Genomic DNA, 12930 nt, shown 5'->3' on the forward strand with positions numbered 1-12930 from the left:
TCGCTTTTTAATTTCATAGAAATTTAAATCCAAAAGTTATAAAAAAGGTTTCAATTATTATTATTTAGTAAATCTGATGCATTTTATTATAGAGCATACATACACCATTTAAAAAAATATTAGTTGAGCTATCTGGCATTGTCTGGTGATACTGGAGAATTTACTACTATTTATATGTTTGTAACTAGTATAGTAAACATTTTGTTGCCTTTAAGGAACCACTTTCAGGTTTGATAATCAGATTTCTATGTAAGGTGTGCAACAAACGTTTACAGTTGTGTTTCATAACTGATGAATTGCTCACTCTAAGTCTAAGGTAAACCGTTTGTTGGCAAAAGTAAGCTATTGTAAAGTTGACTACAAATATTATCATTCTGAGAAAGTGACCTGAAACACAGCAAGGTTCCCTCCTTATGCCTATAAGGCCTTACATCAAACTGGTGCTTATGTCTACCTTTTCTCAGATATGCATCATCAGTTACATTTCATTGCAACAATACTTATAGTATTTTGTATTAGGCAAAACAAATATAGTTACAGTGTTTCGTTTAAGTAGGATAGTACAATTGAGTAAATATATTACAGCATTATTTGATAAGGTTTAAGACTGAAAAGTGTAATAAGCAAAGGTATATAGTAAACCATAATGTGTTTAGTAAACTGTAAATTATTGACATGGCAATCTATATATAGTCTGTCGATATAATAGTCTGTTTTTGTTGTTAGTTCTTCAAATGTGCATGTAAATTGAGTTTTTTTGATTGGTTAAAGTATTCAATTGTGAAAGCTACTTGAAAAAGGATGTCATGCATTGCTTGTATAAGAAGTTTCATGGTTATCAGAAAAAGTGAAGCTGTTTTTGCTATTAATGGCATTCCCCTTGATTAAGGTCAGGTGACATACCTACAGAACAAAAACATTAGACTGAAAAGCAGCCTGAAGTCGGTGAATTTAATTGTGTCAAGTAGAGTAACAGAATAGGGTTTTATTATTTTTCAATGACCACCTCATTAAACACCACTGGAGCAAAACATGAATTAATTTTGAATGTAGTCACAATGTAATTTTCTATAATAATCACACACAGAACAAATCTATTTGATACAGTAAAAATACAATTTAAATTGTTTTAAACAAATTTTCAAAACTGCAAAAATAGGTAATTACAACAAATTGTATCATAATATTGACAAGCGTTTGCATAAATTTGCTTCACCAGGTCTTAAATTAGGTACAAACTGTCATCAAGGAAGATTTATTACTGTTTTAAAGGCTTATTTATATGAACTATGTTTTTTAAATTTGTTTTAGGATTGCATAAAAAGTGTTACTTACATTTTCATGTTAGCATATATAAAACAAAGTAAGCAAAAATCTGTTTATTTATGTTACATTAAAAAGCATTGTTTTTTGAAATTTGCATTGTTTCTGTAGACACCTTTTTCTTGAATTTATTATGGTACAAAAAATGCTACAAGAGTTCAATTGTGTGAAGAACCTTGATCCTCTTGCAATGCATTAGCTTCATGAATAGGCAAGCCCATGTACAATCACCATCTACAAAAATGTTTTTTATATTTATTCAGTAGGCTATTTGAACCTAAAAAGGTGAATTTTATCAAATGTTGACCTTTTAGAAATATAAACGTTGATTTAAACAACTTATTGTTGTTTGAAGTACTGCTTCAGGGTCTTGGCATTGCCAGACACACGTTTTAGATGTTTTACTGACTACCGGTCAAAGACAAATCAGTGTTGTTGTTTTTTCGGTTTATGCAAAACTCATGAAAATGCCTAGTTGATGTTTTTGTCATTTCAAAAAGACAAACAACTATAAAAAGGCTGTAGAAAAACAAGACACTGGTTATTTTAGAAAAAAAGTTGTGAAAACAATAGAAGTAGAACATAAAAATATTTGCAGAAAATTAAAGACCTTATCCAAATAGTAAATGTAATAATTGCACATTATAAGCCAAAAAATACAGCAAATCCTGTTTAATGCATTTGTCCAAATCAGAGATACACAACTGTATATAAAGCAAAAACGAATTTTTTTAACTAAACCTATTGCGATATACTAGCCTTGCATGGTTAATTCGGACTGATGCATATACCGTAAGTTGCTCTAATGAAGAAAAAATACAGTTATAATATTGCTGGGTATAACTGTATAACAGTATAACCCAAAACAACAATTTTGAAAAGATGACTATTGTTTTTAAATTTTTAAATGATTTATGTGCATTTTTAATTTTTTTTGAACGCCCTAGTAACCAGTTAATCATTTTCGTTTGCTTTGTATTCAATTCAGTTATAAAAAAAAATTAACACACTTATTGAACCGTAAAAAGTACCATGAATTATAACTTTATATTGTGGCAGGCTCGATTTTTTTGCACTATTTGTTTGATGGATGTTGTGAACTAAGGGAAACAAAATTAGCTACATACTGAGCAGAAGACTGCATGTTTAAAAGTTAAAAAATCCTTTAAATAACTAATTAACTTTTTTTTGGAAAAATACTTACAATCAAAACAATAGTTATTAGAGAAGCAAAAAGCCAAGAGATCAGTGCTTCTTGGGCAAATGCACAAATCTCGAAACCTTGAAATAGAGCAAGCTGTGTTCCTTGATGATTCATGTGGTATCTTAGCAGTTGTGAATAACTCTCCAGTTTTAACAACTGGTACTTTCATCTGGTACACAAAAATAATCACATGTATAATTCAACAAAACTAAGGATAACAAGACCAATATAACTAAGGTTCTTTATTTCAAACCAACAATGTTTTGTGTAATTCTGTGACTAGGACATTTTTCGCACAAATGCTGATTGATTATGATGATTGTTTTTAAAAGCTTTATATAAATAATATTTAGTTATTAACACTAACAGTGTATTAGTGCAATATCTGAGTTAAATTTGTAACTAGTTTGTCGAGTAAGATGACGATAGAACCCCCATAAAGTCTATTTAAAATAAAGTTGTGATACATTAAAACCGTATAGTTAAGTAGCAGGTTTAACATCAATTGAAGTATACAGACTACCTTTTTAAAGTCGAAACAAAAGCAAACTTTTACCAAGAACTTTCTTGTAAAGAAAGGGTCAGTAAACAAAATTGGGTCACTTTAGCTCATGAATCAAACACAAAACAACGTTTTCGTCTCTTGTTTGTACAAGTATAGACCGTAAATGTAGGATATTTTTGGAAAAATACCAACATAACATTTTTAATTTCTTGTAAGTGATTTTGTTGTTTAGTATACAAATTTCAATAACTGCTTATTTTTACCTCCATTTGATATTCTAACTGTAGCATCCGCTCTAAGGCTGGGCATGGTACATCACAGAGTTCAACTGGTAGTTCATGTGCGAACCAACTGCATTGTTTCTGAATCTGCAAATGTTAATATTTATTAATTGAACTGTAGTCACCCTGTAATATATTTTAGAAAAAACAACTATGATTCTTACTTCCATACATTCCACTTCACTGTCAGCCATTGCTGTAAATACAAATGAATTGTAGATATTAGTACCATGAAAAGAAGTGGCATAAAAAGGCTAGTGTAATTATTGTGAAATTAATTTACTGTTATATGCACTACCATAAACAGAAACATGAAACGAATTTTTATTTCTGTTGCTTTCTGATTCGATATTTAAATCCAACATAAAAAGTTGAGAAGAGTTGTACAGGTTTGCTTCAGCTGAGAACGTTTCAAAATAGCTTTTGTCGCTTATTTCCCCAATGGCCTTTTCAGTGATTATGTCCCACAACTGAAATGTCAGAATTTGATAATTAGTTTTTTTTTTGTTCCTTTCAAAAAATACATTGGTAAATAATCAATAATAAAATTACCCTTAAGGTTGATTTTGATGCAACTAGAACTTCCCTAAATGTAAAAAAGAACCTCTTTCTATCCCCTTTAACTTGTGGTTTTACAATCCAACAATTTGTTAGGTGTTTTGGGATTATTGATTTGTCTGGATACTGAAAGTGTTTTGTTTGTATATATTGACATCCCGCTGCATATAACAAAAGTCATTTAAATAATTTTTTTTTTCTAATTTAAACACATTTTGAATTTCGACTTAAAAAAAAAAGTTCTACTTACCATAATAGTTGATAGTAAAGTTGGATGAATTACCATCACCAACAGCCACATCAACAATGACGTTATTTATATGCTCTTGTAATATTTCAAAGTTACCCAATTTGCCGGAGTATTGATGTTTTAAAACTTCGCCATTTGTCAGGAGGATAACTATGTTAACCCATGTAGTAGGTAAGGAACAAAAATTCTGCATATATTGACTGGTTATCTTTAAAGGACATTGTGGTTTTTTAACAATACAACTTTCAAGTGTTATTTATATAACAATAATGTATATTGCATGGTTGTGTTAAAAGCTTCTCAAATTTATAACACAATTTATCTATAGTGGTGTTTGTTTCGGTTATCATCCACGATTAAAATTATATATTCTATTCTTCTTGTGGTTTTCAAGCTTTGTTGTGTATTCACATTGTGGTTACTCAGTAAATAATTAAAAAAATATTTTCTAACCAAACAAAACATAATTTTAATGTTATAATCAGTTTTCTAATAGTCCTATGCTTGCCTGTTATGAATAGGTTATTTTTAAAAGGTACAAAACGTCCTCAAAACACACTGTGAGGTGGCTCACAGATAATTAGAAGGTTTTGCTGGTCATCACAATTCTTTGCCATTTTGCATTGGCATTACACTATTACATCAACTGTTTCCTGTTCATAGCACACATTGCCAATTATTTATTATTAGGGAAATTATGATCACTTTGTACCTTGAAAACAATCAACATGGTTGTCTGTTGCATATTAGGCTGTATTTTCCATACATGCTTTGTCTCTGAAAACCTTTCCAACCAGCTGACATTGATGTTAGACTGAATGATGTGATCCCTCTGATTTGTACAAATTGTATTGGGTAAACACACTGTTGAACACATTTTTTAAATGTTTTTTTATCTGAAGTAATCCATGTTGCTTTACCCATATAACAAATATTGTAGCTGCCTTTGTACAATTTTGGAGAAATATATAATATTTCTTGCACTAACCTATTGTAACAAACCTCTGATATTGGTTATTATTAAAAGCCCAATAACATTGTTATATAATAAAAACATACCTCCTTGAACGAGTGACACTGAAACTGAAATAAGAATGGTACTAATGCAGCTTATCATTTTCTTGACTTTTTAGCAAAATGCAACTGTAAAAAACATATTGTGAAATCATAAAAATTGTTGCATTTGAATCTAACCCACTGTTAAGTAATCCGTAAAAACACTTGCACATCTGCAGAATTTCCTGTATTTTTTTTTCAAAGTAGCTCTTAACAGATAAACCCTTATTTTATATTTTGTTTAAATGCTCGCCGGCTTTCATTGAGCACCCTATTTTAACTTTAAAATATTGTTGATCGCTCAATTTAGGTGCTTGTGTAAATGTAGCCTGGGGCATGACATATTGTTAGCAGGCCTTTTTACATTGGATTTAACATTTAGCATAACTATTGTTGATAGTTACGTCCCAATTGCGTCCCATCTCTTATAAGTGATGCTTGAAATGCTTCTCAGTCACATTAACTGAAGATTATTATACAATTTACTCAACCTTTTTGGCTTTGCAATTTATTATCAAGCTACATTTTTTGTAACCAACTATTGTTGATAAGCTACTTATATGTTAAGTTTTAATTTGACAAAAATACCCTTTATTATTTTTTATCTTTTAAAAGGCAACATTTTACTGTCTTTCTTTTAGATATTATAAATAAGTAAATGCGTTTTGTTTTTCTTTATTTTCAATTATTTATATAACCACCCACAACATAAATCTATAATGACAAACATTCAAAACTAAAAACATAATATACTAGAAGTACTTTAGCAAGTTTAAAGAAAATGTTGAATGCATTTGTAATGAATCTCAAAATGTTTACTGATCATGATCTTCTTGTATTTGTTATTTGTTATAATATGTGATATAACTATTTCTTATTCTTGAAGTAGTTGTGTTGCTTCATACAAAGGTTGCACAGTTTTTCTTTGTATTAAATTTTCATCAATTGACTGTCAGTTTATTGGTTACAAACTGAATGGACTACTAGACAGTATAGAAAATTGGTTATGTAGTAACTTTCGTACATTTGAGTGTCATACATTGTGCTGTTTTCTTCAATGTTGATACCCTAAAGAAGGGAAATTGTCTGTTTTATGGTTAACCTTGGGCATGTCACAAGCTGTGCAAAAAAGCACACTCTCGCACAACCTCCACCTGTTAAAAGAGTAATAGGTTAAATTTAGTCAGTAGTATTTCCAATTAAAGCAGTAGTACTAATAAGTAAAACTTAATTCATATTTTTCAAACTATTTTTAGCTAATTAGTGACGAAATTGCAGAGTTGCTCAGCAGCAGTTATGTTTGTCAAGTTAATCTTTTGTCATTAGATACATACCATTAAAGCAGTTTATGTCAGAGTCACAGAATTCTGTATGCACCACATTTTTTCTATTGCATTTACATTGAGAAGCAATCCATGGACATTTATTTCTAATATTGGATAGTTTAGTGTTGGAATCACCGGATTTCAATAAATGTGAAGTATCCTGAAATAGTATTTTATTGAGTTGTCTATCTTTTATGTTGTGCTTATGTACTTTTATTTAATTAGGTATAATTTTTTTCATCTAATATAGGTATGAATTGATGTACGTAAATATTAAAATATCTTACATGCACTTTAAATTCTTCTATCAACATTCTGGTAAACGCACTGCATTTTTCGTCACACAAAAACATATCGTACTCGTTGCTGTTAGATTCACAAGATTGTTTTCTCTGAAATGTATTTTTTAAAATAGTAAATTAATTTTTGAGTTTATGTTGTACAAAAGAGTAAATTTTAGCACCAACCTTTATGCAATCAATGTCCGAATTGAAAAAAGCTGAAAAGATTGTATTTAACAAAAGTTGTGTCTTTCTTAGAATTGTGTGGATTATACCCATTTAAATTATGAATGTTAAAGTTTTTAACATTTTTATTACTACTTCTTTACTTACTATGATATGTGAGCTGAACTTTTGTTTCCATTAGTGGCATTTTTTGGTGCTGGTTTATTTTAATATCAATTAGAATTATCATTTTGGTGTTGCTTTCTGCTGCAAAGTTTGTAAATTTCTTAGATGTTTTCAATTTGCCAATAATCAGAGAAGAGTGTACATCCCATATCTGAAGACAGGTAAATACTGTAAACCAGGGGTCACTAAACTATGGCTTGTATGCCAGATCTGGTCTGCCAGTTTAATTTTTCCAGGCCTTAGCATATTTACCGAACTAAAACATGGTTATTAATACAATATTAAGCATAATGTTAGCGCGATGCAAAACTAAGATAAATTTTGTTGAAATTTTAAACTAAACGCCTATTGCATAAAGCTCAATAAAATATTGTTTTTTTTCTTGGTTTTATATTTTATTTGAGTATAGTAAGGTGGATACCAATTTTATGGTAACTCTGTTGATGAAATTTACTGAATTTTGGTTTGAAATGACTATTTATAAAATAAATACTTATACCTCTAATCACACATACCCTAGAGGATCTTCATTGAACAAATGTATATGGATATTTTTTATACTCCTAAAAAGTTGCATATTTCATCTATATGTGTTCCAATAAAGCCACCTGCTTAAATGTTACATAGGAACATTTATGACGTTGTAATTAGTTTAAATACCCTTGTTCATTAAAAAACACTAACAATGAAACCTGGTCTTGCCAGTGGGAGTTTGTTAAAGATTTATGTAATACAGTTGCCAATCCATAGTTAAGTAGAAATCCCTATTATAACAACCTATTACTGTAAACCAATAAAAAATGTTGCTGCCATTAGCCCATATTTTCTCTATTTACAACAAGATTTTTTGTAACTGGCCCCAGGGGTGTCAATGGTTAAAAACATTTCTAGTAAACGTATACATAGGAACATCTCAATTTTAAATATGCCCTTAAATATTTGATCAATAATGCTACATAGCTAAACTATCTTTTTGCAAAAATATAAAGAATGGGTATCTTCAGTACCCTAGGCATGGATCTGTAATGTAGCTTGAGAATGAAAGTCCAAGCCAAAAATGTTGAATCAGTGTAACTTATTATGATACACATAAATATTCAAATGTCTTTATTAAGATAATGTCGACTTGACCTTTTCATTTAGAAGGGTATCATTTAGAAAAGATTTATTTACAGTAATAAACCCTAAATTTAAAAAGATAAAATAGCCTAAAAATGTTATGGCATTATTGTTTTTTTGCTTACAGTTAGTTCCTCTCCCTCCTGTAAAACAATGTCTCTCAAGCTAAAATAGATTTGTTTGCGCTTTTCAGTCTTATCTGGTTCAATAATCCAGCATTGCAACATTCCAGCATTTCCTGTTGTTATCGTATTGCTGTAGAGCACTTGACTTCCCTTTGTCGTAAGGATGTGACATCCAGCTAATATGAAGTATCTTTTAAACTTAAAAAATTGTTTTTAGATATGATTTATTTTTATTCTTTTACCGTTTTTAGTTTGTACAATAAGAAGGTGTTACCATACTTTTTTGTTAACTTGCCCTTTAACTAAACCTTAAGACTATAAACTTACTGTAGTATTGAAGTGAGAAGTTTGCTGTTTTTGTTCCAAGCACTGGCACATAGATTATAATGCCAATAGTATCCTTGAAAAATATCTCAAAGTCCTTGAGATCTCCATAATAATATTTTGTTGTCTTGGATTTCGATATGTGGTATGTTATCACCACAACAGCTGCATACCTTGGCGATGAAAAATTCTACAAATACATAGAGTTATAGTTCCACATGCGGTATGTTAATCTATTTATATATTTGGGAAGATTTTTCTGTCGTTCAGTTGGGATGTTCACTTGAAAGCGTGTGGCAGTTGCCCCCTTTACACAACTAATTAACGGGGAACTCCCTTCATAGTATGTTTGCTGTGCTAGCTAACTGTATTATATGACAGCCAAGTATTTAGTTTATCTATTTCAGACACATTGCTTTTTGGTTAAATGCTATTTGCCACAATCATTATTTTCAAATAATCTGCTGTAACACAAAGCTTCCACAAACTCGCCGGTCCTTATCGCTATCCCAGGTCATTATCTGCACTTCCTTAGTTCACATTTCACCATACCAAGTAAAAACAGGCATGCTAGCAAAAAGCAATTTTGTTGGTGAAGCGACCTGAACAACTTAATTGTGTATTCCAGAAACAAGCCGCTAACATTTTGGAAAGTTTACATGGTTTAAAGATTTAGTCGCGTTATTATGACTTAACATTGTATCCCAATTGTGTAATATGTTTGTGCGCTCATGCCATAACAATGAAAAATTCACATATTGTTAACTGGGAAATAACTTGAACTGAACTTAATGGATTAATTTACTTCAGGTTTGCAATTCTAAGTCTAAAACTAAATTATTTATAATGTAAATTAACAAGATATTTTATGACAGAATTTTTTTATTAATAAGTTTATATTTTCTTGACTTTCTCCAACTTGTTTAAGTGAGGAAACATGATGTTATAGAGAAGTCAATTGTGTATGAAAGTTGTTACAAAGTTTTATCTAATGTCAAAAAAGTGGCCCCTCGTGGGTTAAATGGCCATTTACTAGACAAGGCTATTTGACTTGGGATGTGCTTTAGCCGTTGGTTGAGAAACCAAATAGTTGTGATGTCACAAACCCGATTGGCTTACTAAAGCAAATGCGTTAAACACAATCATTAGTCTGGCAGAGGCTTTTGCACCTTTTACTGCTATTTTTTTAGTTCGTATAGTTTGGTTTTTCTTTTCTTTTTTCCTTCAACCAACAATACACATCACCCCTCAAACCCATGAGCTTCAAGGCTAAGAATCACTGATTTGTACGATACAGCTTGGTAGATTCTTGCATTTTGTTTAACCTTGCAAAATATTGTTTTTGTTGCAATGATCATAACTTTATATCACTGTAATAACAACAGTCGGTCAAGCTACTTTTTTCATAGCCATTTTTTGGCAACAAAGTATTAAAACTGGGTAAAACAATATTTAACCTGGGCAATGTTGGGTATTTCTCTAGTAATGCATTAGGCCATGTTAACTGATTGTACAAAATATAGATATGTAGTTTCATTAGTAAGATTTGATCATTTGAATTTGTTTGAGTTTAATTGTTTAATGGATGATTAAATAAAAAGCAGTTGTCAAAGAATATTCTCATGTGGCATTGCTGGTATACCTTGCCTTGTTTGATAAACAAAAATTTCTGTGTGAGATTTACCACTAAATTTGCTTGGTATATGTCTCTGGATCATCTTAGCATAAATAAATTGGCCCACCACTAAAAACTGTTATACACTATTTTTTTCATTGGTTGGTGTTGTGAGCCAATCCATATTATATTTCCCTTATTTATTTTGCAAATAAGGTGACTTGTTTTTTAAATTGACATAAGTTATTTAAAAATATATTCAGATTTGTTATTTGCTATGCTTAATTTTAAGCTAAAATTATAAATTTACCTTAAAAGCCATCAAAGCATTTGTAGGCAAATTGTAAGGTTTGATGTACCAAACTCTTCCTTTGTTATTTATTTTTTCTTGCAATGAAACACTGTTGCCTGACTGAACCATTACACCTCGCGGAATTCTGCATACTGTATTTGGCTGGCAAACTACAATGTAGGAGCAAAAATGTTTTTTGTAAACAGTAGTAAATTTAGCTTTTAATATATTGTCCATTTGTGTCTAATTAACAATTCAGAATATCAAATGTTCTCTCTAAAGTAAACTTCATACCTGCCTCCAATACGGCAAGTGTGCTGATGAGTACAAAACCAATGTATAAAAGGAAATGCATTATGTTTTTTTAGTTAAGAATGTTAGAATTAAACTCCTAAAAAAATATAAAACTCCTAAAAATTTTAATGATTTATAAGCTACAATATTGTTAAGCATTTAACGTCGAACAAACAGTTTCGAATAAGGGTTTGAGATTGAATAAATCTTTTTATATTTATTTCATGAAAGTTGTGGTTTGCTGTCCATCTTTATTCACTTCTGTTTTATTAGGTAGCATGTAGTGTAAAACAAAAAATAACAAAAATCCTGCCCAAACCAAGCGTTCTCCTCTCAACCTACAGTCCACGGAAAAGTCTTTAGGTCAAGAAAAATAGCAAAAATAAACTCCTTGCTGTTCTTGCCTAGCTTGCAAAAGACTAGAATTTAAGTTATATTTCAGAAAATAGGCTACATTGTGTTACAAAATCTGGCCATATATTAATACAATTTTTTCATGTGTAAAGACTGTTAACCCCAAAAACAAATATTTTTAATATGGGTATGTCTAGTTATTAATGACAAAAGCTATATATAACTGAGAGCAAGATTCAAAATTCATTAATTTATCCAAATGATTCGCGAATAGACCAATTACTTTTAAGACAGGAAAGTCTAAAGAATATTTACTTCAATTAAAAAAATAACTTATCTGTGATCATCATGTTATATTTTCTTTGGGCTGTATTGTTCTGTAGTTCAGCTATTTTCTTTTCACTCTGTTTTTCAAGAACAATTTCATGCTTTTTATGAGGGCTTGATCAGCCCATCTCCATCAGTGTGAATGTTTTTATGATATTGAAGAGTTTTTGTTGTTTTAATAAGTTAGGCCTGTGTGCGAGTACTTAAAGTGACTGGTTGGCAATTGTAGTTTCAGTTTTGACAGTCTCATTGGGCAATTAAATGGAATCAAATTGTATTAAAGCTTTTCTTTTGCATCGTTATTTTTGTAAGTCAACTAACACTTTCTAAGTGTATGAATAACTGTATCTGCTTTGTAGTTCATTCTAAACAGAATAATGACAAACTAAAGTTTTACAAAATCCTTCTCTAAATATTTAAATGCAATCTACGTCTATTAAGTATTATTTTCCTATTTCTACAAGCTCATAATAATTTATTGTGTCATTGTATATTCAAGATCATTGTACGTAGCGGTTTTAAATGGTTTATTGAATAGACCAACAGCTCTCTTTTAAATGATAAAACAGATTTATAACACTGGAAAGGTTGCATAATTATAACCTAATTCATTACCAATCTTTAGTCCTCGTATTCTGGAAATCCTGTTTTACCTTGTTTTAATTGCAATCTTGTTTTGCAAAAATAATTGATGGTTGGTTTGATTGGTCATGCATAGTAGGACGTTTTGCACATGACAGTAATGTAGTGACTAAGATAGCTTATATTTTCTAATACAATAGTTTTCCTACTTTTAAATGCTGAACTAACTAATAGCTAATAGTTAATTTCAATTTTAATATAGTAGTAACAAACTAGGCAAATAATGTATCCTTTCTGGCCTTGTTAGTGTTTTCCTGTTTACCCTTTAACCTTGTGGTCAAATTATTGCAATAATCTGAATTGATATTCGCAGTTTATTCCTTAGCTAATTTTTCTGCTATCTTATTATTATTATGAAGGGAACTGTCTTAAGAAAAAGGCACTTTAAAAAAATGTAACTATCCATGTGTGCATGAGTAAGAATTAGCCTCAAGGCAAGATAAACTGCACTGTTGTCTCCATTAGTGCTGTTTGAACATGAACGTTTTTGAATTTTTAATTACTTGAAATTCCTTAAGCTAGTTAAGAATGTTCTACAAAACTGTTACTAGGATTCAGTAGAGGGTGTTGTTTAATATAACTTATACATGAAATACAACAAACGATACGAATTACATATGCCAATAAAAATAAAATTAATTGAAATACAAAACAATGGTTATTTGAATCTTTTATTGGGAATTTCAATGCATAACTACGTACAA

General features: G+C 30.2%; 2 protein-coding genes across 2 annotated transcripts in view; one reads left to right on the forward strand and one right to left on the reverse strand.

Annotated features, from left to right (window-relative positions):
- The window catches only part of LOC146140571 (AP-1 complex subunit beta-1-like), a 70070-nt gene that overhangs the window by 32429 nt on the left and 24711 nt on the right, over nucleotides 1–12930 (forward strand). The gene's annotated exons all lie outside the window — the stretch shown is intronic.
- LOC146140573 (uncharacterized) lies at nucleotides 559–10998 on the reverse strand. The gene is made up of 14 exons (XM_083391533.1): nucleotides 10904–10998; nucleotides 10628–10779; nucleotides 8706–8892; nucleotides 8379–8554; nucleotides 7117–7285; nucleotides 6970–7001; nucleotides 6790–6894; nucleotides 6508–6662; nucleotides 6280–6331; nucleotides 3612–3783; nucleotides 3478–3509; nucleotides 3296–3400; nucleotides 2528–2696; nucleotides 559–1557 (listed from the first exon to the last, which is right to left on the reverse strand). The coding sequence occupies exons 1-14, from the start codon at nucleotides 10962–10964 to the stop codon at nucleotides 1472–1474; spliced, it is 1653 nt and encodes a 550-aa protein (XP_083247659.1). The 5' UTR covers nucleotides 10965–10998; the 3' UTR covers nucleotides 559–1471.

This window comes from Ascidiella aspersa, chromosome 6 (genome assembly GCF_963924565.1).
Source record: "Ascidiella aspersa chromosome 6, kaAscAspe10.2, whole genome shotgun sequence".
NCBI classification, from domain to species: Eukaryota; Metazoa; Chordata; class Ascidiacea; order Phlebobranchia; family Ascidiidae; genus Ascidiella; species Ascidiella aspersa.